General features: G+C 44.7%; 1 protein-coding gene across 1 annotated transcript; it reads left to right on the top strand.

Annotated features, from left to right (window-relative positions):
* The first annotated feature begins 1571 nt into the window (after positions 1-1571).
* On the top strand, positions 1572-26808 carry SCGN (secretagogin, EF-hand calcium binding protein). Its single transcript, XM_054164302.1, has 11 exons — positions 1572-1644; positions 2226-2296; positions 13607-13699; positions 14432-14521; positions 15960-16016; positions 16891-16968; positions 22741-22796; positions 24182-24227; positions 24343-24402; positions 25272-25340; positions 26680-26808. The coding sequence occupies exons 1-11, from the start codon at positions 1572-1574 to the stop codon at positions 26806-26808; spliced, it is 822 nt and encodes a 273-aa protein (XP_054020277.1).

Below are 26808 nucleotides of genomic sequence, written 5' to 3'. Positions count from 1 at the left end.
GTGTCAAACAGGAGCCTGCTCAGAGCAAACATTCAATACCTTTTGAAAACCTTTCCTGCTCTGCTTCTGAGAGCCTCTCTAAAGCAACCACTGTTTGCATAAAACTGAAATACATATGTTGAATCAAAAGAAACCTGGAAAAAATATATCTGTAAGGGATCTCAGCAGAGTTAATGGAGTTACTGGAGAAGATTCTGGGAGTGTGGACAAAAGCACAGAGCCCTGTCCAAGGTATTTGAAGCCCCTTCAGATGAACGTGGAGATGACTTTCAAATGACATGCAGTCCCAAGCAGGACCATCTTGAATATAAGCCTAAGTCTTTCCCAATCATCACTGAGACCACTAACACCAGGGAAGGTTTCTTCTGATTAGTGTTACAGAAGGAAGAAGCTTCTGATGGCTGGGAGGGAGGAGGAGAGAGATCCCTGCCCGCTGCCTCTTTGCGTTCATTTACTGCGGAGCAGGGTTACAAGTTTTAGCAGACTTACTTTTTTTCTTCCTGAATGTTTCTTCTCTGAAGACTCACATTTCTTTCCAGCATTTCTGCCTTCATTCAGGGAGTTTTGAAACTTTAAATATTGCCTGTAAATAGCACACAGCTCTTACAAAGTGATAGCTTTAGGGTTACAGAATCATAGAATGGTTTGGATTGAAATGGACCTTTAAAGGTCAGCTAGTCCAAATGCCTTGCAGTGAGCAGGGACATCTTCAGGTTGACCAGAGCTGTGTCCAACCTGACCTTGGATGTGTCCTGGGGTGGGGCTTCTACCACGTCTCTGGACAGCCTCTGCCAGGGGCTCACCACTCTGATCCTAAAACATTTTCTTGTATCAAGTCTAAATCTCCCCTTTTTAAGTTTAAAACCATTACTCCTTGTCCTGTCACAACAGGCCCTTTTTAAAAGAATTGTCCCCATTGTTCTTATAGGCTCCTTTTCAGCACTAAAGGTTTGCAATAACATCTCCCTGGAGCCTCCTTTTCTCCAGGCTGAACCCCAACTCTCTCAGCCTGTCCTCACAGGAGAGCTGTTCCATCCCTTTGATCATTTTTGTGGCCCCCTTCTGGACCCACTCCAACAAGCACCTATCTTTCTTGTCCTGAAGACTCCAGAGCTCTAGGTGGGACCTGACCAGAATGGAATAGAGCAGAAGAATCCCTTCCTGTCACCAGCTGGTGAGGGCATGTCCAGCTTTTCACTCACCTGTACCCCCAAGTCCTTTTTGGCAGGGCTGCTCTCTGCCCCTTCATCCCCTAGTCAGGAATGATACTGGAAAGGCTAAAATCCATCCTGTCTACCCCTGTGCCAAGCACACCCTGATGTAGACAATGACCTTGCTCTGAGCCCCACCAAGCCACCCATCGCCTAGAGTTCGGGTGCAGCCCGCAGGACCGTGTCGTTCCCCTTGGGGGTGCCTTCCCCTCTTCTCCGCATCCCCCGTGGGGCCGCCCCGGGGCGGGGCCGCCGCCCTCAAAACGGGGGCTGGCGGCGGTCCGCGGGCAGAGCCTGCCCGGGGCTGCGCGGGGGCTGCGCCGGGACTTGCTGAGCGCGGAGGGCGCCTCCGGCAGCACCATGGAGAGCGGCGCCGCGGGGTCCCTGGACGCTGTCGCTTTCCTCAGCGCCTGGAGGCGATTCGATGCCGACGGCAAGTGGGGACTGGGGGGGACCAAGCAGCAGGAGATGGGCAAAGGGGGTTCTACTGCGCAGGGGGTGGCCGTCCGGGTGGGTGCTATGGTGGAAGTGGGTGACCGCCCGCGTGGGTGCCAGTCTCAATGTGGATACAGGTGGGTGCAGAGTGGGGTGCCTGGGCTGTTGATAGTGTGGATGAATGCATGAGTCACACTCGAGCTTCACCCCCCCACTGACTGCTGGAGGGGTTTCAGAGCCCCTTCTCTTCCCCCTCGTCGTGTCCCAAAGTCGGCTCTGAAAATCCACCCTTTCACTCCAAAGTTCTTGCCTTTTCATCCCCTTTCCCTTCCTTCTGCCATTCCCTCTTGTGGTTTTCCTGAAAACTTTTCTGTAAGGAAAAGTCCTAAGGGAGCTCCTCTGTGCTGTGCCCAGAAGCCACATAGACATGAACTGAACATTAAAACCCCCAAGTGGCCAGCAAAGCCCCCAGCTGAGACTCCTGCCATGCAGCCCTAGGTTCCCTGCAGCAGCCCATAACATGGTTCCCAGAGCTCAGGCGTTGCCATCTGACCACTAACATATTTGGCTTTCATTTAGACAATGGTTACATAGAAGGGAAGGAGCTCGACAATTTTTTTCATCATCTGCTGGAGAAACTGGGACCAGAAGTAAGTACTGTGTCACACTAGTGGTGCATCAAGCCCAAGGGAAGAAGCTGCTGTGCTGAGAGGTGATTTGTATTTGTTGTTCTCCCGTTGCCGGCCTCCTTAGCCATTTCCACGGTAAAGAGCTTTTCTCTTGGCAACAAGGTGGCGTGTAAGCAGGTGTGACAACAAGTGTAATCACCTGAGAGGTTCGATTGATTGTTTTCAGTCCAGCAACTGCTGCCACGGTGAGAATGCAGTTGGCACCAGCTGAAGGGGGTGACTGAGAAGAAAGTCATTTAGTGTTGATGAATAGAAACAAATGGAAAAGCACTGGCACACAGTCTGGCAGGGCAAGGGGGAGGACAACGGGGATGGTTTATTCAAGCCACTGCAGTTCAGCTTTGTTAACATGAGAGGTTTCTTTCCAAGATCAAGTTTTAACAAATACACCATCACTGATTTTAAATGGTCCTTAGGAAGAAGACTGCCAACCTGATTGATTCTGTGGTTCTGTCTGTATTGCCTAAAATGGCTAGAAGCCAGACAGGAGTCAACTCCATTGCTTGTAAGGTCAAAATCTGGCTCTCAATGGTTTCTGGTTTTCTCACTTGGTTTTCTTTCCCACTTTGCACAGCGTTGTCCTCTCTCACTCCCTGCATCTCAGTTCTACCAGAAGTTGCATGACCCTTTAAAGAGGCTAGCTTCCTTAGCTCCAGCTCATACAGAGGCTTTGACTGTCATCATCAGTGGAGGAGAAATCCTGCCACTCAGGTCACCTGCTCAGAAGTACCTCAATAATACAGTCTGATAGTGTCCTTAATATTTTTGCTATGCAGTGTGTGCCCAACTGGGAAGAGAAAGGGAATAAGTATTTTCCACATGGCAGGAGAACTTGCACCAAAAACCAAAGATGAAACAATTTCTTTAAGCAAAAAGAAATTAACAAAGAGGGAAAAGCTAGCTGATAAAAGGCATAAATTCATGAGCATCAAGCATAAAATCAGAATTATCCTTACAAGCCAATTAGGATTCCCAGATCTTGGAGGCTACAATTAAAAAGAACCAAAAAAAAAAAAAAAAAGAAAGAAGAAGATGTAAATCCTATTTCCAGCATGCTTTTGTTTGATTTTGAAGTAAATTTGGATGGAAATATTGGCAGTTTTCTGATGAAATGTCTTTGTAGAGCTTGGATGATTAGATGAACAGATAGGCATAGAAAAAGGCTTCAAACAAAACAAAAATAAAATTAAAAGGCACAAGATTTAACAATAAGTGCTAAGAATCGTTAGAGACACAGAAAAAATGCTTTGAAGAGAAATTGAAAGTCTCACGTTGTTTACCCAAGGAGCTGCTAGTCTCGGGGTATTGAAACACCAGCACAAAGCACTCTCAAGTGAACCCAGCAAACATGAGATGCTGAGGAAGAGGCTCCAAATGAGGCAGCAAATGCTCAACACAGCAGGGGGTTGCTGAAGTGAGGGACCTCCAAGTGGGGTTCTCTAGAGTGAGCTGGAGATAAAATTGAGGTTTATCTCCTACTACAGGCAGCTTCCTAATGATGTGAGGTTGAGATGAAACTTTCAGCTCCACTCTAGCCCAGGCACAGCCCCAAGCTGCTCTTGCACATCTCTTGCATGAGAGTTTGGAGACAGCGTCCCACCAGCTGGGTAGCAAACTCCAGTGTGTTACAGCAGCTGTTGTGGTCTTGCTGTTACTGGTATGAACTCTTTTATATCATGTTAGGTATCAGCACACAGAATATGCAAAATGAGGGTGTTCTTACACTGAACAATTCAGCTTTGAGAAATCAAGAACAGTGCCAAAAGTCAGTGCTCAGATGACTCTGGCTTAAACCAGCACCCTCATCTGGCTTGCATCTCCTGTGCTTCTACTGCCTAGGTTTTGCCATTAAAAAAAAACAACCAACAACCCAAACAAAAACAAAACACAAAACAACAACAAAAAAGCTTAACACAAATTGAACACAAAAAAGCAAGAGCTCCCTGTCTCCCTATTAAACAGGAGAAACAGGCTCATTCTGGAAGACAGCGCTCACTAACTGGCAGGGAGCTCAAACAGTCTCTCAGGTGGTTTTGGTTTCCTCCCCTGGTTTTCTTGCCTATTTTTGTCAGCATTTCCACTCAAGTATCCTGATGATAAAGTGGTACGTTGCTTTGTTCCCCTTTGCCAGTGGTATGGTTTAATTTCTCACACTTGTGTAGGGACAAAAAGGTCTCCTGTCCAGCAGGCAGCAGGCAGAGCTGTCTGCCGTACTGACAGAAAATCCAAGGGAAGTTTTGTCCTGGGACGCTGAGAGCAGCCCCCTGACCCCACTCCCCTAGGTGTGGGGATTGCCTGTAGGTCTGGATTAAGCAAAGGTCTCTACTAACTTTGTATCATAAGGTTGTCTAACCTCATTGAGCCATTTGGGGTTCTACCTTGAGAAGAGAAGGCTCCACGGAGACCTTATTGTGACCTTTCAATACTTACAGGTGGCCTATAAGAAAGATGGGGACAATCTTTATAGCAGGGCCTGTTGTGACAGAGCAAGGAGTGATGGTTTTCAACTAAAAGAGGGAGATTTTTAGACTATATAAAGGGAATAACTTTTTTTGCCCACAGAGGTTATGGATGCCTCATCCCTGGAGATATTCAAAGGCAGCTTGTACAGGGCTCTGAGCAATTTGATCTGGTTAAAGGTGTCCCTGCTCGTTGCAGGGGTATTTGGGCTTGATGACCTTTAAAGGTCCCTTTCAACCCAAACCACTCTATGATTGTATTAATTTTCTCCTTTTTTTTTCCACAAGATTTATGTTGTACAGGCTTGTGGCTATAGTGGGAGGGGTAAAAATCCCCTTTTACCTTTCTACAGGAAGTCTTCTTTGTAGCAGAAGCAGTGAACTGGAACTGAGCAGCTCTCTACTTTAGTGCACATTTTGACATATACTTCTTTGGGCTCTTAACATTTCTGGTTTTTTGCACAGTAAAAGGGGAAGATAGTAATACACTGGCATAACTTCAAGATGTGTCACAAGGATTAATTAGTGACTGTGTCTGAAGTGCTGTACAAGTGATAAATAATGCTATCAGCACTGGAAGTTGTCTCTGTTTGAATAGCAAACGGCTTCATAATTGCATTTTTTCAGCCTGCACTTTCTAAGCTGCTATTTATCTTAATGACCACTGTAGTCCTTCAGCTCTGTTTTTCTTCCCAGCTACTCTGCCACATCCCCAGCTGACACTAAATGCCAGGGGATGGAGCAGCTGGAAAAACAATGCAAAGGGGAGCCTGTTGGAAAGCTGAGAGGTACAGCTTTTCCTGACAGCTCCAACTGAGGAAATAAACTTGAAATACCATCCAGTGAGGGAGGCTGATTCATCATCTTTTACTGAACTATCAAGAATTTGGGAGGGGAGGGAGGAAAAGCTTTGCAACAAAGGTAGAGCTACCACTAACCCAACCCCCAGATGCTGCTTGCTGTCTCTCCTCTTCCAGCAAAGGGTGATTGCTCAAGATGTTTTGGAAAATGGATTTGGTATCGTGCTCTAACTTTTAGTCAGCCCTAAAGTGGTCAGACAGTTGGACTAGGTGATCATTGTAGGTCCCTTCCAACTGAAATAGTTCTGTTCTATTCCATTCCATTCTATTTCTATTCTAGACTATTCATTTCTATTCTGAAAGAAATGCCTTTAATTTCTAGCTGTGTGTTATAGAATAGAATAGAATAGAATAGAAAGAGAATAGAGAATAGAGAATAGAGAACTGACAATTGACACTATCTAATCAACTAAACCATGGCACCAAGCACCTCATCAAGTCTCTTCCTAAACACCTCCAGTGATGGTGACTCCACCACCTCTCTCTGAGCCTCCAGCTTCCAACCTGCCACTGCATGGCTGCTGTGAGTTGCTTGTGCTCTCTTCTGCTCACTCCTAAATCACGTTGGTCTTTGTTCCTCTCTATTATGGACACCTTTCCATGCATTATCTAATTTTTTATACTGGAATAAAAGTTTAGTGAAAAGGAGAATTTCCTTCAGCACTGAAGGAGTAGTCTTACTGGAACAAGAACTGCAGCCCCTGACTTTCTTATATTGTTCTACATTTTTCTTCTGGATAGAGCTAATTTAGGACTATCCTTGCATGCTCTTTGCTGCAGTTTTAATGAAGCTCTATGTATATTCTTGTAATAATTAGATAATAACCATTCTGTAGGTGAAAGGTTATATATTTTGGGGTTGGATTGCTGAAAATTTCCATAAAACCAATGATACAGAGGCAAATGCAAATTTCCAATATGCTTGCAGGGCTTTCAAAGGAAAGTATTTCACTTTGCTTAAATTATACTAAAATTAGACAGAAGACTTCCAGAGGAAAGTCAGTTGCCCTCAGCTAATTGTAAGAGACCACATGTAAAAATACTTGAACTGTAAATTTGATCAGACAAGCCAGGTATTGGCCTTGTTAGAATCACCCCTGCCCCAAAAAACACCTGAGAGGATCTGAAGTTAATCTTCAGGACCTCACTGTGAACAGCCATAAAGGATTTGTCTCTTCTTTTTACGTTGAAAGAAGATGAGCACCTTTCACTCTTGCACTTCAGCCCTGCCTTACACAGTGTATGACATTGTATTTAAATATGTATTTAGCTTACTATGGTCAGGAATGTGGCAGGTAGTCATTTAAACAAAGTTTAATGACCAAAATATCAGCCAGCCTCAAAGCCATCCAAACTATCCTTCCTCTGTGTTATACCACCTCAGGAGACCCAGGATCACAGCCCAGGCCTCTGGTGACCAACAGATCAACAGCAAGAAGACCCCTAAGAGAAAACATTCATCTTGGACCTGCCTCCAGACTAATTCAGAAATCTAAATCCTGAGTTGACAGTGATTATTTAGATACAAGGAAGAAATTCTTTGCAGTGAAGGTAGTGAACCACTGCAACAGGGTGCCCAGAGAGGATGCTTTCTTCCTGGAAGTGTTTGAGGCCAGACTGGACGGTGCTTTGAGCAATCTAGTCTAATGAGATGTGTCCCTGAGCATAGCAGTGGGGTTGAAACTCAGTGACCTTTAAGGTCCCTTCCAAGCCAAACCATTCTATGATTCTGATTACTGCCAAATGCAATTATTTCTTTAGGAGTATCTTTTGTCAGCCTTGATTGGCCTGACCAGTTTCTATTCCTGTGCCTGCACATAAAGGCACTGCAGCATCTTGAAGTACCTCTAAATGCAAACTCAAAATACCTAAGGGAAAAAAACAGGCATGGTGTGTTTTCATTGCCCAAGGACATGCCAAAAAACTTTCATCCCAGTGGAAAGAGCAGAACAAAGAACCTGTCCAAAGCCTAACCACAAAGCCATGATGGCACAGCAAAGGCTGTTACAGCCTTTGTTGGATGCTGGTGTCACCCCCGTGAAAAAATATTTCCCAGATATGTGCTGCTCTAACCTAAAAAAAGAACCAAAACACAACACAGGATGACAGGATAAGCACTCTTCTATTGGAGCATGCAGGCTTACAGTAAATCCTAACCAAAATACAGGGCCAAATTCTCAAGTAGTAGCACTGCAGTTCAGTAAGCGAGATTGGCCCAAATGAGTAGTTGGCTCAGAAGATGCAGAGTGAAATCCCATGCTGATGCAGGCAGTCCAATGTACAACTGCACAGATGAAATGAAGTCATTCATGTGACTCATTGTTTTGATGCCACATGATTTAAAGAAGAAATGTTTAAGAATAAAAAAGAAGTTCTTCTGAGGTCAAGGTGTAGGTTACTGATGGCTTATCCAGTCTTTGCTGGCCTCCTCTTTATACTGTGCCTTTCGGCATATTAATAGCCGGGGTTGTTTTCCAACTAGCCCTCTTGGCAGGCATAATTTATTTTCATGGCTCTTGTAGGAACTTGATATCTCTATGACTCTTTAGCCCTTCTATCAGATTTGGCTGAAACGTTGTTAGAAGAAACACGTGCCCAAGCCAGAATTTTCAGTTTCAGATAAGCCTTTTTCCCCCCACCACCCTTTGCCTCCCCCCCACCCCCAAGAAACAGGCTATAATAATCACACTTAGTTTCTTCTTGCCTTTTATACTCTTATCAATATAGTTGCTTGCTTCCCAAAACCGTGTCAAGAAGAAAAAGAAAAAAGCAGTCTATAAGACTGCCTCAATCAGCAGGAATTAAATGAGGCATCCCATTTCATCAAGCAAGAAAGGCTCCAAAGTGCTCCATTGCATTCACTTTTTACTCTCCAAGCCAAATGACTCATAGTTATTTTTTTTTCCCCATCAAGGCAAGATGCTGCCAAGCACAGGGATCCCTTGGGGAGCAAAAATTTAATTAGACAGCGTGAGGCAAAGAGTTCAACAATATAAGAGGAATGAGTTAACGGAGAAGACAGATTACAGACAGGTTTCAAGAGCCATAACCAACCAAGACAAAGGAATTAAATGCTGTGGAAATTAAGGAAAAAAATAAAGTGAACCCCCCAAAACCTGATCACACCCTTTCAATTATTGCAGGCAGCATTAAAAAACAGATTACCTTTGTGATGCTGACTACTTGTGAAAGGGTTTGGGCAAAAGAGAAGACTGGATGTGGAAAAGAGGAAGCAGAAAATTCATTTGTTATGGTAACATGAAGCATAGGGGCTTTGCTCTGCAAAGCTCTGTGGAAGAGTGCCCACAGTAAGAAATTTATTCCTTAACTCTAAGAAATGTTTGAGCAAAGCCACAGCAATGTTTTAAACTGTGTACTTTTATGAGGACAAAAATGACATGGCCTTCTCCTCATGGTATGTAGTAAGGATTTCTTCCCTGACTGGACAGCAAGTACATGCAGTAGCTCTTGGAAATCATGCAGCATCTGACCTGTGAGGGACCAGGACAGCTGAAGCTTTACGATTCATATGAAGCAACCTGAAAAGGGGTTAAAGGATCACCCTATTCCAGGCTAGCTCCCATCATCATTATAATAGCCCAATGAAGATCATATTTCATGGAAACTAGCAGAGAGTTGTTTGTGGTGTTGGTTTTTTTTCCCTTTAAATGAGCCTCAGGAAGATATTGCCAGGGGTTTACTTCTGCTGCGGGACCCTTTCTTGCCAAGCACTTGGTCTCCCAGCAACTGCACTTTTCCTCAGCCCAACTCTGAGCAAAATTGAAGGCAGATCTCAGTTCAGCCATGTTCTCCAGACTGTGGTAGGAAATCCTCTTCATTACAGTGTTGATTGTTGATAAATGTTAGCATCTGTATAGCTGTTTCTGCCGCCAGTAGGCAGCAGATCAGGGGAAACTGTGCTTCTCTGTCAGGCAGAGCCACTACTTCTTGATTAAATCCGCCTCCAGAAACTCAAGGTGTTGCATGCAGCAGGGAAAACAAGGAGTGGCAAGGAGTGCCTCTGCATACAGACAGATAGCAGAAAGGATGCAACAGCATTCATTTAAATATTCACAACAGGGAACATTTATCCAGCTGCCAAAATTTTATCCCAATCAGTGAACGCTTGTGAAAGTGCTGCAAACCTTTGAAACTGGGGGAGGAGCTGCTGCTTGAGCCAGGCAACACGGTCAGGAGAGCATTAGCTCAGAGAAAAAAAGAAACCTGTGCTCAGATACAACTGGTTACTTACTGTGAAGACATTTTTGCCTGTCCCCACTCATAGAGACTGGAAGCATGAGTCTGTGTTGTGCTCTTTGTGCAGCTGCTTTCTGTCACAGAAAAATGGTGCTTTGGGGTTGGTTTTTCATTTTTCCTGTTGTACATCATAGTGCTTGAATCAATGGAGTGTGAGCCTGAGGCATTTGAAAGCAGAGCACGTTTGGCTTTCAGGCTTTCCTGCTTATTGCAGTCTGTAGTTGAGCAGTGAGTTAATAATTAAAGGGAAGGAAGGACAAACAAACTTCCTGGGGAAGCAGGTGGCCGTCGCGCTTTGGCGCAGCACCTGTGCGTCCGTGCAAGTGCTCTGTGGGCCTGCCTGCAGCGTTCCCCTTGCTCTCCTGCTCCTCATCTTTCTCCTTCTGTCATAGAGTTTGCCCCACTGTGGGGCAAGGAAATATTTGCAGGAGCTGAAAGGCAGAGAATAAAGAAAACGGGCTTCTTGAATGGTGAGCTGTCAAGTTTCCATCTTTGGCCTCCCCTCAGCAACTTCACTGCAGAGTGGCTGAGGCAGCAGCTGGTGCCCCAGTGCAGCCCCTCACTGCCTTCAGCATCCCATCTCGGCTCCAGCCCCGTTTCTGCATGAGAGATGCCCTCACACACGGCTGGCTGGTTGCTGGATCCCTGCCTGGGCCATGCTTGCAGGAATTGCCTCAGCTGCAATTTCTTACCTGTGAATCGTTATTGTGTCCCTTTTAGCATTACCTGAAGACCTCTGTACAGACCACCAGTGCTATTGAAAAAAACCTGCTCAGTGTATTTACATACCTGTAATTGGTTGCTATCTCTGCACGACATGATAAAATGTTAATTGTCCCCATATTGTCTCTATTTCCCCTCTGACTGACTTTTTTTTCCTCTTTGTCCATCTACTTTCTTCTAAGTAGGGCTAAGAGTTTCATCTGGGGTGCCCCCTCTTAAAGCCTTCCTAGGACTTCCAGGATATTGCACTAGCACAAATAGCACCAGAGACAAGATACTTAGAATAGAAAAATAGAATAAACCAGGTTGGAAGAGACCTTCAAGATCATTGTGTCCAACCTATCATTCAACACCACCTAATCAATTAAACCATGCAACCAAGCACCACTTGACTAGTGAAATGCTGCCTCAACTCCATAAACCCTGTAATACTGCATAAACAATACTTCTGCCCAAATACTTTTCTCCCTCTGTTTCTGGAGCATGCTTTTGTCTAGGTGTGAAGCTCCTGCTGAACCACTCACAAGCTTCCCAGCATCTCTGTCTCACTGGGGCAATGCCACAGCCCTGGTTTGGAGGCAAAGATCATAAATGAACAAAATCCTAACAAACCAGAGAGTTGAACTTGCTCCCTAAGCTCTCAGGGCAGGATCAGACTCCAGCCATCTGCTTCACTGTCCCTATTCTGCCCTGCAGACTGCTGAGAATGCCCCACCAGAGACTGCAGACCTCCAAAATGAGATTATAGAGTCAGCAAACACAGCAGGAGTCTGCACTTTGTGTCCTTGCTTGGACAAGGAGAACAAATCATGCAGAGTATGTGCAAGGGTTTTTCCAGCCTTTGAAATGTTTCTGTAATGGAAAGGGAATCAGAGTAAGCTGCTGGTTTGCTCCACCAATAAATCAATATTGGAGACCAGGTCTCCCAAACTTGATTTCTGCTTGGAAGTGGCATGGCCTGTTGGATGTTGGGTGGTGAGACACTGGAACACGTTGCCCAGGGAGGTGTTGGAAGCCCCATTCCTGGAGGTTTTCAAGACCAGGCTGGATGTGGCTCTGAGCAACCTGATGTCCCTGCCCTCGGCAGTGGGGTTGGAACTAGGTGATCCTTGAGGTCCCTTCCAGCTCTAACAATTCTATGATTCTATGTTTGGTTTGCTTGGAGTTTTTTTTTGGTTTTATGTTTTTTTGATGTGTTTTATTTTTCACCTGGGATTGGGGTGGGTTTTTTTGGCAAACATAAGGGTTGCCTTTAAAATCTAATGGTCATAAACCAAGGTGCATCATTCTCACTGTAAAAACTTACAGCATACAAATAATTTTTCTCTGAGTACACATCTTAGGAAGGCCACACTGTGCAATATTCAACCTGTGTTCCTTGGGATTAAAGATTGGGTTCTAGTAGACCATTGTCACTTGTGTTTCCCAAGTAGAATATTTATCAACAGAGAGAGACTGTCCAATTTGCAAAATCTGCTGTGGCATAACCCCTTGGATTAACAGCTGTTGGAGCTGTGTAAATATCTCAGGTATTTATTTCTTTACTGTATCCCATGGTTTAAATCAGTTAAAAACAAAACCAAGAGGAGGCAGTCCTATTTTTATGCAGATAAGAATGTTCCTGCCACACAAGGCTTGCTGAAGTAGTGGTTAATGGCTGACAGGAGGGTGGGCAACAACCTTTCCTATCAAATGATTAACCTGCACTCCACAGCACACTTTTCAAACATCAGCTGTGATTCACATTTCAGAAAGAACTTGTCCTGCTTTAATAATAATTTCAGATTACTTTGCCAGTTGGCTTACCTAAAGACTGGGAAGTGTCTCAAAGTGTCAAGGTGTCATCAGCAGGTAATTTAAATAGCATGAGGGCAAGTTATAATGACATGGGGAAAGAAAACCACCTCTGTGTGTGTGTGTGCATTCAGTGCTGTGCTGTGTCACTGATGTCCACACCAGTGGGGAGGCAGCAGTGAGTGCCTTTGAAGGGTTTCTCTTCAAGGGTTGGCAGGAACATGAAAAAACTCCTTGTAAAAAATGCTACAAAAATATGCCAACAGCCAGCCTGGGTTATCTTCCTCTCTCCCTCCCCTACCAGAAAAGGCCACCTTCCTCAAGGCTGGAAGAGGAGCCAGGATCTGCTCAGCATGGCACAGAGAGAAATGTTGGACTTCGTCAATTGCTTGGGCAAGATTAACTAGGTGGTCTTCCCAGCCCCCAGCCCCAGAGCCCATCTGGCCTTTCCCCAGAGTGGAGAAATTGTACTTTGTGCAGCACAGTCAGACCAGATATCCCAACAGTTACTGCTAAGAAAATGAAATCGTGCCTGATGAACCTAAGCATTGTATTTCACCTGTCACAGCCTGTCAAAACACAGAGCCTGACAAGTCCTGAAAACTCCTGACTATGTATAAATTGATTATAGGGTTGAGCAGCTGAAAAGGGAGTATGAATTGCTTGAAATTCTATGCTGTTAACCCAGAAACACTGACAGGGCTTGGTGCCAGGTCTTGAACCAGTTGACAGGCAATAATAAGCAACAGTCTAGCTCCACTGACACCTCTCAAGGCTGATGATCTACAGAGATATAATTCAAGGATGAGGATATCTTCCTGAAAAAAACACAAGTGGAAAGTGAGTAGCATGGGAACCACTGTAGCACACAGTCAAGAGAAAAGAAACCCCAGTGATATAGTGGAAACAGCTGGCTAAGGAAGCATCACTGAAATATTTCAGGGGCTTCAAACACTGCTCTTCCAACTGAAAGCTTAGTTGCTGCAAAGATATTGCATAGGACTTATTTCCAATAATTCATCTGCACTGGTGTATTTGTGGGCGTATAGAATCATTACCTCCAACCATAAGGATGCAGTGATCCTCATGGTTATCCACAAGTAAGGAGAGATTTCCTCTGGGAGACTTTTCTAGGGCCTTCAGCCTTTCTCATGCATGTGTTGTTTTCCCCATGGCAGGGCACCATCACAGAAGAAAAGGTTCAGAGGATGAAGGAGCAATTCATGTCTGCCTATGATGTCACCACAGATGGACGCTTGCAAATTCAGGAGGTACCTCCCCCCAGCCCCAGCCCAGGATTTCTTTTATGGAAGGACTCAGAATTAGGACATACTTTTTAGAAGAGCCTGTAGAAACAGGACAAGAGCTATGAGTTTCAAACTAAATAAAGGTAGATTCAGACTGGATATAAGGAAGAAATGTTTTACAATGAAGGTGGTGAAGCACTGTAACAAGTTGCTTGGAGAGGTGGTAAATGCTTCCATCCCTGGAAGCATCCAAGGTCAGGTTGGAAAGGGCTTTCAGCAACCTACTCATCAGAGGTGAGGTGGAACAGATAATATTTAAACGTCCCTTCCAACACAAGGCATTCTGAGATTCTATGATTAGGGCCTGTAGCAGACTTGGGAGATATGGAAGATAGTGCATGGATGAGAAGGAGGTGAGTCAAGGAGTGCTTCATTAGCCAGATCTCTTGATCTGGGTCTTTACTGTGAGGGTGATGGTGCACGGGAACAGGCTTCCCAGAGAAGTTGTGGAGTCTCCTCCTCTGGAGACTTTGAAAACCCACCTGGATATGTTCCTGTGTGCCCTTCCCTAGGTGATCCTGCTTTGGAAGGGGACTTGGATCTCTAGCGGTCCCTTCCAACCCCCTAACATTCTGTGATTCTGTGATTATTTCTAAGGTTTATTTTTGCCATACTGAAAAAGCAGCCACCCAAGGTTTTTCTGTGTTTTCATGGTGTGAGTTGGTTGAGGGGTTTTCTAATGTGTCCTTTTCCCAGCTTGCAAATATGATCTTGCCTGATGATGAGAACTTTCTGCTGCTTTTCCGACGGGAAGCTCCCTTGGACAACAGTGTAGAATTCATGAGGGTATGTATCTCCACATGGCCTCTTTCTCTTGCACACCAACAGCTTCTTCAATGTTCACCCTTCCACCCTGCACAGAGCATAGCATGGGAAATAGAATAGAATAGAATAGATCAGGTTGGAAGAGACCTTCAAGATCACTGCGTCCAACCTATCATCCAATACCACCTAATCAACTGAACCATGCAACCAAGCACCCTATCAAGTTTCCTCCTGAACACCTCCAATGATGGTGACTCCACCACCTCCCTGGGCAGCCCATTCCAATGGGCAATCACTCTCTCTGTGTAGAACTTCCTGCTAACCTCCAGCCTAAACCTCCTCTAGCACAGCTTGAGACTGTGTCCTCTTGTTCTGGTGCTGGTTGCCTGGGAGAAGAGACCAACCTCTGCCTGTCTACAACCTCCCTTCAGGTAGTTGTAGAGAGCAATAAGGTCACCCCTGAGTCTTCTCCTCTCCAGGCTAAGCAAGCCCAGCTCCCTCAGCCTCTCCTCATAGGGCTTGTGTTCCAAACCCTTCACCAACTTTGTTGCCCTTCCCTGGACACGTTCCAGCAAGTCAACATCCTTCCTAAACTGAGGGGCCCAGAACTGGACACAATACTGGGTATAACTAAAGCAAAACACATTTTGACCTGATCAGGTGAAGAATGTTCTACATCATTTACACTAGAAAAGCAGAGATGTGGTATCTAGGACTGGAGTAAGGGCCCCTGGAGAGTTCATTAGACTTTGCAAACACTTTCAGCCACCTATCATGCCACCAGAGACAAAACTTTACAGTAAAATCTACCCACTGACAAATTTAGCCTCATTGGGAGCCACAGCCAGAGCTGCAGCTCCTAACCTGCATCACAGCACAGAGCAAGAGGGCACAGCAGGTATGCTTTATCCTGAAGCATTAGCCTGGCAGGGCATGGAGTAGACATTTCCAGAAGTCTGACCATCTGAGGTGCACAGGCCCAAAAGGTTTCCTTAACCTTGCCCACTATCTCTCCAGTCTCTGTCCCAAGTATCTCAGCACAGAATATAGATTTTTTTTCCAAGACTGCTCGCCTTTCTTTACTTTGAGTTCACATCCAGACTGGGGTCTTCTGCAGATCAGTGGCCAGCTGTGTACAGACTTTTACTCAGGGCACTAAAAGAAGCTGCATGTACAAATTAGGGAAGAAACCCAGAGTGGTTTCCTTAGTCTTTTCTTCCTTTTATAGACAGTGTGCATTGACTGTGTGGTAGCAGCATGCTCCGTGCACAGCATCCAAGTGAGAGTAAAAGCTATTGTGTGGGAAGTTTATTTTATTTCATCTACAATTAATTAAATATTGGGTAGTGCAACAGCTTGCTCATTGTGGAAGTCCTGATTTGAATCCCTATGATCTATCACCCCCGAGCAGATGACTAACTGCAATATTTATGTGGTTGTATCAATCTACCCCGTTCAGATCTGGCGCAGTTACGACGCTGACAGCAGTGGATTTATTTCAGCTGGCGAGCTCAAAGTGAGTTATTCTAACAAGTCTCTCTGGGTCTGGTCTACAGCTCACTGATGGCAACAGGAGCCTTTCCATCGACTTTACCAATTTGCTGACTTTTTGTGCAGTTGACAAATGGCATTTCTAGGTTGCTCATGGTGAGTTTAAGGGCTGAGGCCCCTCCAGCCTTCTGGCAGGGCTGCAGGGGACTCTACTAGAAGGAAGGATGCCCTGCTGTTGCCCTTGATGTCCTGCTTCCCCCTTGCTTTGTCCTATGACCCCCCTTGGAGAACACCAAGCACTCAAAGAGCCCCCTGAGTGCTGCTTTGCCTTGATTTTGTGTGTGTGCCCCTCCCAGCTAAACAGAGCCATTGAAGTTTCTTCACAACCTCTTCCTGAGCCTGAAGATTTTCTGAACACTGATTTCTTTTTAAAGCTCAAGCTACTGAGGCTTAGTAAATAAGCCTAAACCTATCCCTGGCCTGTAGACCCTGCACTGACATCTCGGTGTGTGGCTCCAGCCTGTGCCCCAGTGAAGGCATATGAGGATGTTTAAGTGTTTTCCTGAATGGCAATTATTTTAACTTGAGATCAATTAGTAAGTACTGTGGGACTTCAGTTACCTTTTGATTATCCTGTGAGTTAATTATGACTCATTCCCATATGCCTGCTCTGGGCAAGTTGGATAACTTTCTAACTTATCTGAAAAAAAAAAAAACAAAACCAAAAAAGAAAGAAAAGAAAATGTTTAACTAAAAAACTGTGCGCTTTATGCGAGACTGAAGCAGTAATCAGGAATGTGGAATCAGGTTCATGTAAGTCTGGTGAATTTGCATTGAGTTTCTCACTGCTCTTTCTTGAATTCACGCTGAACAGAAAGTTGTCTCTTTCCTCACCGCAGGATTTCCTGAGAGATCTCTTTTTGCAGCACAAGAAGACAGTGGCTGAAGTAAAGTTGGAAGAATACACTGATACCATGGTAAGAAAAGACAAGAGTTAATACTGTGGGTATTATAGTACTGCCTAAAAATCTCCTTCAGGATCAAGGTAGGTAGGGCCATAAATGCCCTCTTAAAAGGTGCATCTTCCCCAAAATCTCCCTGTAGGAAGTTAGCACATGCTGCTGCTGTTTCTTATACTGCACTGGACCATGGCTGTGAACAAAGCAAATGTTTTTGCTTTGAGCTGAACTATTTCCTATGAGAAAACAGATCAAATTTCCACCAGAGCAAACTGAGCTCCAAAACCCTTTTAAAAAAAAATAAATAGGTGAGGTGCAGCCTTCTTCAGGTGTGTTCATCCTTAGAGAGAGCTCCAGCTCCTCCCTTGCTTCCCTCCCTCCCTTCCTCCCAGCTAGTCCTTCTGTTCCCAAGACACAGGCTTCCTGCTGCTTCCCTGAAAGATGGGGAAGTTGAAAGCTTTGACTCCTCCCTTACCTTATCATAATATCGTTTTTATACTGCAATCAGCATCATAATATTTGGTGCCAAAATTAACATCAGTCACCTGGATTTCAGAGCAACTTATTGTATCTAGATATCTTAAAAAATGGGGGGAGGGGGCAAGGAAAAAAAGACCCAAACAGGCTAATTTCCAATGTCATTCTAGAGGGTATCATTTGGGTTTCAGCAGCAGACAACTACCACTGCAATTTTCTAAATGATTTTCAGACCAGACTGCCTTGATTCTTGGCTCAGCATCAGTGTTTGTGCCTAAAACACAGCTTGGTATGCAAGCAAACAAGGAGCTGCCCACATACTTTGCAGTACCGTGTTATGTATGCATGATGCATCTGTGCCTAGAAATGTGACCCATTAGAGCCAAGTGAAGAGCTGTACCATTAGAGAAGTGTACAGATTCTCCCCCACCCCCATATTTATAGGACAGTGAAGGGAGAGGAACGCAAGCTGCAGAAATCATTTTCCAACTGGTACAGCTTGTAAACAATAAACCCCCAGGAGCTATAGCTAGAATAAAAAGCTTTCCCGTAGCATCTGAAAGTAACAAATAGCTTTTATGCTGCTCCACTAAGGTTTCCACTCCCAGGGGCTGAGCTCTGATCAGGTGCTGGGGAATAGGTAACCTGAAGCTTGTAGTCATGGGGTAGTTAATTTCCTCCAACTCTTTTGCCATTCCCATAATTTGCCAAGAAAGATCTGCATTTCCGCTGCCCCAACACAGCTAAATATCAAGGCAGCCCAGGGCTGACAGCCAGGAGGTCTGGTTTCTATTCCCCTGCTTTTTTATAGATTGGCTTTGTGTCTTTGGAGAGGCAGTTCAGTCTCTGTGTTACAGGAGAAGATTTGATCTGGGAAAAGGGATGTTTTGTATATCTGGGGAAATCTATGATCTGAAATACTAATCTGCCTCATGAGGACAGAAGTTTGGAAAGCCACAATGCCAAAAGAGTCAGGGAAGTTAATGGGTATTAGAAAATGAGGATATGGCAAATTGCTTTCTTTCCTTGTGATTCTTAGCTATAAACAGAAGAGCAAGGATGTTCATAAACACACCTGATCACAAGAGCTGAGGCAGTATGTGAAACTGCAGCATGCATAATCTTGCTCTGTAATATCCTGTGGTGAAACAGAGGATATGAACTCTGTGTGTCACAGCAAAGCAGCCACACAGGCGGCATCTCTGTAGCAGCAGACAGCTTCATGGAGTCATTGCTTGGGAACTTACCTGAAGTGGGAGGGCAAAATTAAGAAGAAAGATTCAGTCTTACATCTGCAGTGCTGGGTTAAAAAGAGAGAAGAAAGTCAAGGAGCCAAAAGCAAAAGTATGTCAAGCCCCAGGGCAATGGGAGCTCTCTGCTTTCTCTCTGCTTTCCATGTGAAGCGGGGAGCTGCTGAAGTGCAAAGTCCTGATGGGACTCGGTCAGCATCACCACTCTCTGGGAAAGCAGGGGGACAGTGGCCCTTACATTTAATTCCTGAGGCCTTACAGAGTATCTTTAGCAACCAGCATCACCAATTCCTTTAAGACAGAATGGGAATACATATATGTATCTCCCCTGTTACTTGATTCCCACTCTTTCATCTGTTTAAAGCATGAGGTTTGGGGGACAAAGACCTGCTACAAGGTATCTCAGGGTGGCCCATCTATCCAACAGTGGCTTTCAAGTGCTATTGTGATAACATTCCGTTGAAATAATCTGTGCCCCCAGGAGCAGTAAACCCATCTGTCTCCACAGGAATTTGCAGATCTCTGCACTCATTTCTGTATGTCAGCAGCTGGCTGGATATATCTTGAGTAGCTACTGATACACTGAGTAGTTACTGAGTGGACCCTAGAGCCTTAGAGCCTTCTGGATAAAGGGATAAAAGGGAAAAAGACAGAAATGATCATTTTAAAGAAGCTAACCCAGGCATGAGAAATTAAAAGAAAAGGAAAAAGAAAAAGGCAGCAATTTCTAATTCTGTGCTGGGTATTTGCAGCTGTAGCTTGTGAGAAGTGTGAGCAGATCTCACAGTGCCCAAGGCATGATAAATACCTGCCACTTACTTGTGTGGCTATGACCTCATGCCACATTAAGAAAAACAAGGAAGAGAGAAATTGAAATTTCCTTTGGAAAAGCCTGGCTGCTGTCCCTAGAAAGGAACATCACTTTGTGAAGTTTCTTAGAAGCCATTTCTTATGAAACTCTTCTGATTTTTTGTGATCTTGACATTTTCTCTTCCAAGAATGCTGATATAGATCAGGGATTTAATGAACAAGTGATGAATCCCTGGGAAGAAAAACAGGTAGTGAACACATTACCATGGCACAAGCAACTCCTCTTGCTGCTGCGCTGTGTGCGAAAAAGAGAGGACCCAGACAGCTGACGGATACAACTGAGGGAAATCTGCCACCTGAGTGCCTTCTAAACTTAATCCCAGCAGTTTCAGCTACAGACTTGCTGTGGCATAAGCCTGGGGAAATGGAAAATCCTATTTAAGCTCAAACTTCATTTCTGAAGATCAAAACCAACAGAACTCAGAAGCCTGCAGGCTTTTGAACACCCCAGCAGATTAAACACCTTGGTCTTTTATTAGGAACCAAAACACCCAGAAATCCTGCACTAAATGACTTGTCTAGATTACACAGGCGATCTGGTCAGGCAGGCAAGGCATTGAGCTTTTGTCGTAAGGCAAACTTACTGGCCACAGGGCTGTCCTGTTTCTCAGCAAAATCCACTGTGCCCCCATCCTTCTCTAGGGAAAGAAGCCACAGGCACTCCTGCAGCTTGGGAAGGTGTCTGGCTTTATACACACTCAATAACTTTGATACTCACCAGTCAATTTTAGTTACAGCTGGTGGGTACAGGTGCCCCTGAAACATAAAATTGTGAGAGCAGGAGGTCAGGCAAAAGCTGACTCTTTCCATGTCCCACCTGAGGGATAAAACACTTCATTGCACACACAGAACCAGAACCAAAAAAGATTTAAAAGCAGGCTTCAGTGAGTGCATCGGTAACAAAACTATTTATTTTGATTTGAATAGATTTGATTTTTGGGGAGGGACTTCTCAGGATATCAGGTAGTGATAGGACTAGGGGGAATGGAATGAAGCTGGAGGTGGGGAGATTCAGGCTGGATGTGAGGAGGAAGTTCTTCACCATGAGAGTGGTGAAGCCCTGGAATGGGTTGTCCAGGGAGGTGGTTGAGGCCCCGTCCCTGGAGGTGTTTAAGACCAGGCTGGACAAGGCTCTGGCCAGCCTGATCTAGTGTGGGGTGTCCCTGCCCATGGCAGGGGGGGTTGGAGCTAGATGATCCTTGTGGTCTCTTCTAACCCTGACTGATACTATGATCATTTACTTCTTTCCTCGTCTCTGTTATGAAAAATAATTCAGATTTATAATCTTACATCACCCTTCAAAGCATATATGTGTTTGCCACACCATGGTGTTTCAGAGCCCTTCTTTACAAAGCTGGGCCGGGAAAGCAGAGAGATTTCCTTTGATGATTTCAAAGCCAAAGGCAGTTTTGATTTTGCATGTATATATATTAAAAAAAAAAAAAAAAAAGAGAGAGTGAGAGAGAGATAACAATTCCTATTTTTGCAAACCCAGCTCTTAATTTATGCTCTATCTGCCTCCAAGTGCGCAGGCTACATTCACGCAGACAGAACTAAGACTTCCCTGGTGCACCGCCTTTAAAATGTCAGGGAGTTCATTTGTGCAAACGCTTTAAAACACAGGACAGCTTGACAGTAAAATAAATGCATCATTTCATAAAGCATACTGCTGGATGCAACAAAGCTTTTAGTTAAAAATGGAGTGCTATTTGAACACGCCAGACCTTATCCTTAACCACATTGAGATGTTTCGTATCAGCCTGGCAGCATAAATACACCTTTCAGGAGTGTAAACTGAAAATCCATCAAGTTTCACACATCAAGATAATGTCTCAAGGTGAAAGTTTAAATTAGAAACAATCTCAGGATGATTTCAAGTACCTGCTTCTCCCATGGCATACACTTTGTCACCTCTGCCATTCCTTGTGTACTTATGTACACAATTAGCGGAGCAGATCAAACACTCACATGCTTGAAATTTGAAAATTTAATTAATAAACATCTCCCCAGGGTTTCCCCTAGCAATGCAGCCCAAGCTTGCAGTGGGTAAGCACGAGCTCCCTGTTCCAGATAACAGGATTAGGTCTATCTTATTAGCTATAGTAGCTGAACTAATTCAGTGAACACTCGTCCATCTTCCCCACATGTTTTCCATGGAAGTCGCTGGACAAGAACTATCTCAGCCTAGCTCCTCCAGCCAGACTTTTATCTTCTCTCTGTTGACTGGTATCAACAATACCAAAATACTGCATACATTTGAAAAAATTATTTGGGATACTTGTTGCAGAAGAAAAGCCAAACCTACTGAAAATGCAAAGATCATCTCTTAGTATTGCAAAAGCATAGCTCTGACCTGAAGGAGAGCAGAGAGGGAAGCTGATTAGCTGTTAGTAGACATGGTCAGCCACTGAAAGTTTAATGTTAAACTCAAAGCTAGGGTGCAAATAAAGCAAATTGCCTGGGGATGTTGCTTTCCAATAAGCATTCCCTGCAACAGGCTTTATTTGTGCCTTGCAAAAACCCACAATACCAAATGCAATAAACACACACATTATATCCGGTGGCGACTCATGCCAAAGATCATATTAAGGAAAAGATAACATTAAGGGAAGGATGGCTTCTGTATTCACACAGATTAACCTCTTGGCTTTGGCACCTGAACCTTCTTCACAGTCTTAGCACTTTCCCACAGCACACTTTGAGCCGAGCACAGCCCACCAGCTTTGGTGGCGTAAAACCCTGACCCATGTGTCTATCAAAAGGTGACATTTGCACCTCAGCCACTTGGTAGCCACAGCAACAGTCACAGATAAGGATTGAGTTGGGCTGGAAGTGTTTGGAAGTTCCCCTGTTTACTCAGTATTATTTTCAGGGGCCATGCCAAGGCCAGTATTCAATTTCTCAAGGTGTTTGCTTGAGACCCCTCTTTATCCTCATGTAAGGTGAGAAGAGAGTGATGCTGGTATTCGATTGCTTGGGTTTGCACTGGCAGAAGGCAGAAGGGGTTTGCCCAGCTCTTGTGCCACCCTTGCTCTCGGTGCTAGCAGAGAACACTGTGCTGCCTGGGGTTTGGGCAAAGCACCCCAAGCAAGCAGAGATGAGGCACCAGGCAGAGCAGAATGCATACTGGCTTTTTGGTATCTGTGTTCTGCTCTTAGGCCGTCTGATTTTTCTCTGTCTTCTTGGTTTTTAGATGAAGATCTTCGACAAGAATAAAGATGGGCGGCTGGACCTCAATGACCTGGCAAGGTAGGCTTTAGTAATATTGCCAGGGTTTTCCAGCTCCCAATGGCAGATCCAGGGCAGGTGATGAACTCCTCTAGGGATGCGCATTTGAATCCTGCCTCCTTTAAATTTAATTCAGGTACTCTGATGTAGGTATCCCAAGTCTCTATGCAAATGGGGTCCATAGGAATATTCTGAGAACCTATAGCTGATTGCAGTGAGCAATGCCAGGACCTCCTTGTACATCAGCAACATGCTCTGGCACAATCTATGTTGTTTCTGCAAAGCTCCTCAGGAGGTGAGAATGGAGACAGGAGCACTGTTTCTCCCAAAGAAGGACGGCAATCCTCTTCAACAGGGTCACGGGTGTGCATTTATTTCACATCATTGTGCACAGCAGGGATTGCAAATAATTTTTTCTGCTTGTTTGATGACTAAAAGTGCCACTGCAAAGGAGTTTGCCAATGCCAATAAGAAAAGATTTGGAGAGAGAAGGTGAAGACAGCTATGAAAGAAGTAGGGGACTCAGTCATGGGCCTCTGTCTCTTTTCTGTGCTTGATACCTCAGAGACTTATATGATTTCACTGCAAATGGACAGTATGCCTCTGTCTATAAATGTATGTGCAGAGACTGGCACTTTAAACATGCAGGTCTTAAACCACTGATTTGGGGGATGAGAGGTGAAAGATGCTGGTTTGCCACCACCACTTTCTGCAGAGGACCATGACAAATAACTGCAGTGCATGTAGCAGTTCTCTTTGACCACTGAATATATGAAGAGAGAAATAGAGGCAGAATGGAGAATAAAAAGGTTTGCCCTTACATTTTCCTCTTAAGTATGGTTCCCTACTGCCTCATTACCCAGGCTGGCTGAGGCTCTTTTCTTGTCTGAACCTTGGGGTTAGTAGAGCAGCTAGAAAGAGAAAAGGTTTTATCAGTGCTTTGAAGAGCTTTGGGAGGGGGGAAAAAAAAAGAGGAATTGGGCCACCTCAGTGCACAGACCAGTATTACTTTGGTCTTTACTTTTACAACCACCAATTCTCCCTCCAACAGAGAGTGATAAATTACTCTTCCCTTTAACGCATCACAGCAATTCAGTTACAAGGAATGATTGTCTGGTAGCTCCTGCTTCAGAAGCTTACAGCCTCCACTGCACTGGACCACCAGAAGAGCTCTGGGAGGGGCAATGGTACTAAGAAACCCATCTGCAGTGAGCCAAAGGGCACTCATCATACTCCATCAGACAGGGAGGGGGGCAGCTGTTCCTGTATCAGCCCTCCATAAATAACACCACAGGCAATTTTCTTTTTCTTTTAAAGCCTATAATCTAAAATCTCTTTGCTTCACAAACCAGAAGAGAATAGTTTGTGTGCAAGGGAAAGATCATAATTTAAATCTCTTCATTCAGGATTCTGGCACTTCAGGAAAATTTCCTTCTTCAATTTAAAATGGATGTAAGTAGCACTATTTTTCTGATACATCAATCCCATCTCTCTCAGCTAAGATAACCTGGGCCCAACTCTGATATTTTTTGTTTGTTTTCCATATGCTTGTCCTCCCTGCATGCAGGCTTGCAGCACAGAAGAAAGGAGGAGAGATTTTGAGAAGATCTTTGCACACTACGACGTTGTGAGTCCTGGAGGCCATTTCATTGCAGTCTTTAAATTACACAGATCTAGCATACACTGCTCAGATTTCTTAGTCCCACTGGGTGCTGTGGGGTCATTCAGTAGATGCAGCTGTGCATGAGCCCACGGCCAAGGTGGGGACAGAGAAACATGATGCTCAGAGACTTCACAGCAAAGGACCCATTCTCACTTTCTCCACCACCATGGCCAGCACTGCTGCATTAGCCACACCTCTCTGCAGGAGCCACAAGGGCTGTACAGCATTCTTGGGCAGTTTGGGACCTGCATCACCATGTGGTAGTTTTAGGTAGTTTTAGTTTCACCCCCACACACACCACCACCCGGAAAAACAAAGTGCCTTCCAGTACTGAACCAAGGGCTGTTTAGGGAGTATGCCCCAGGTCAGACATGACTACTTAACCGCCTGTTAGAAACCAGTAACTCGGTGCCACTCCTGACAGTGACACAAGTCTCTCAGGGTGGTGACCAGCAAGCCTTACAAAATGGTGGGAGATGTTGCTCTGATTTGAAGAAATTATTTAGGAAAAAGGAAGTGATAGTAGAAAGAAATTCTTCAGGGTGAGGGTAGTGAGACACTGGAACAAGTTAACTGGAGACATGTGGATACCCCCTCCCTGGAACTGTTCAAGGTCAGATTGGATGGGGCTTTGAGCAACTTGATCTAGTTGAAGGTGTTTCTGCCCATGTCAGGGAATTTGGAGCTAAATGACCTTTAAAGGTCCCTTCCAACCCAAACCATTCTATGATCATGACACTATAAAGCTTGGTGAGTCCAGTGGACCTACTGACCAGTAAATATTGTAGTGTTTTTGACTCATTGGAGCATTTTGATGTTTATCCTTTTTCCAGAGTAAAACAGGAGCACTTGAAGGCCCAGAAGTGGATGGGTTTGTCAAAGACATGATGGAACTAGTCAAGGTAGTTTCCTGGCTCTTTCTGTTTTTAATACCCTTTATGTCCAAGTGGAAGGTTCTCGTGTGGGTGAACTTGTGTAACAGAGAGACTAGTGAGAACACACAGCCAAATGTCTTTATTTTTTTCCAGCAGCAGAACTAATGTCATTATCTCAGCATAAACACCACAAAGTATTTCAACATATCACAGAAATTCTACCTGACAAATTAATAGATCTTCATTCAGCAACTGCATTTAAAGAAAGCCCATTCTAGCTCACAGTATGAATTAGTCAGATGTTACAGCATCACAAACTGTGTTGACACGGATCAGTCATTAGAATTTCTTTCTTCTGTTTTCACTGTGGATGTGATCCTCACTACTGTGACCTCATCGTTCATTAGCTCATCACAAGGCTGCACTTGAAAATTACTTGAGCTCTACCTTTAATCAAGAACATCATATCCAGTACATGACTGGTCTCTTACAGACAGCAGAATTCATCTGCACTGGATAACCTTGAGTTGCCAGATACAGTCCAAGGCAGAGCTTTTGATGCAAATACAGCCTGTCCTTTGGTGCCTGCTGAGCCCAAGCCAGTGCATTTCCACCCAATCTGATGTGACACTGGGTTGCTTGCACTCCCATGTCCATTTAGCAGAGCAGAGGCTGCAGTTCGTGCTGATGGCTCTGTGTGTATAGACATTATAGCCAAATGGTGTGCAGGGAAGTGTGTGAGGACAGGCAGGATGTTGGATTTGTGGTCTGCATGTGTGTCCAAAGGAGAAAAATGTGTACTTTCCTTCATTAGCATTGTCCTTGGGCACTGCAAGCTGTGCATATGAATTTGATCTCATCCTGAAAAAGTGGGAATCAGAGGAAGTGGTGCAGCATTAGGAGCACAGAGACAAAATAGTATGTCTAGCATTCATTTGATCCACTAGAAGTATTTTTATGCTGCTGACTAGCCTGCCAACAGAAATGCCACATGCCTGGTGAGGCAGGGTTGAAGGAGGAAATCAGATGAAGCACAGGCCCAGCAGTGCAGCAATCTCTATTGGACACCGCTCTGCAGACTTTAGTTTGATACAGATCAGATTCTGACAGCCTTGACTAAGCACAAAAACTACATTGCATTTCCATACAGTTAGTTACAATCCCATACCCCTCCTGTTTTTGGAGGGTGACCTTTCCCCTATCCTCTGTTCGCTTCCCCACTGTGTATGAGCTGCTGTGGAGTCAGGCCATTTGGTCACTCTTCCATGGGTGAATTTCCCAGCTGCCACACAGCCTGCTGTTTTACAGGGCTGGGAAATCCAGGGCTGTTTCTTCTCTCAGCACTGTCTTTCTGTTTTGCCTGCAGCCCAGCATTAGCGGGGTGGACCTGGACAAGTTCCGCCAGATCCTACTCAACCACTGCGACATGAACAAGGATGGGAAAATTCAGAAATCTGAACTGGCTTTGTGTCTTGGGCTTAAAATTAACCCATAG

Source organism: Dryobates pubescens, chromosome 9, assembly GCF_014839835.1.
Source record: "Dryobates pubescens isolate bDryPub1 chromosome 9, bDryPub1.pri, whole genome shotgun sequence".
Taxonomy (NCBI): Eukaryota; Metazoa; Chordata; class Aves; order Piciformes; family Picidae; genus Dryobates; species Dryobates pubescens.
Note: the sequence above shows the minus strand (reverse complement) of the source record. Positions and strands in the feature narration are given on the sequence as shown.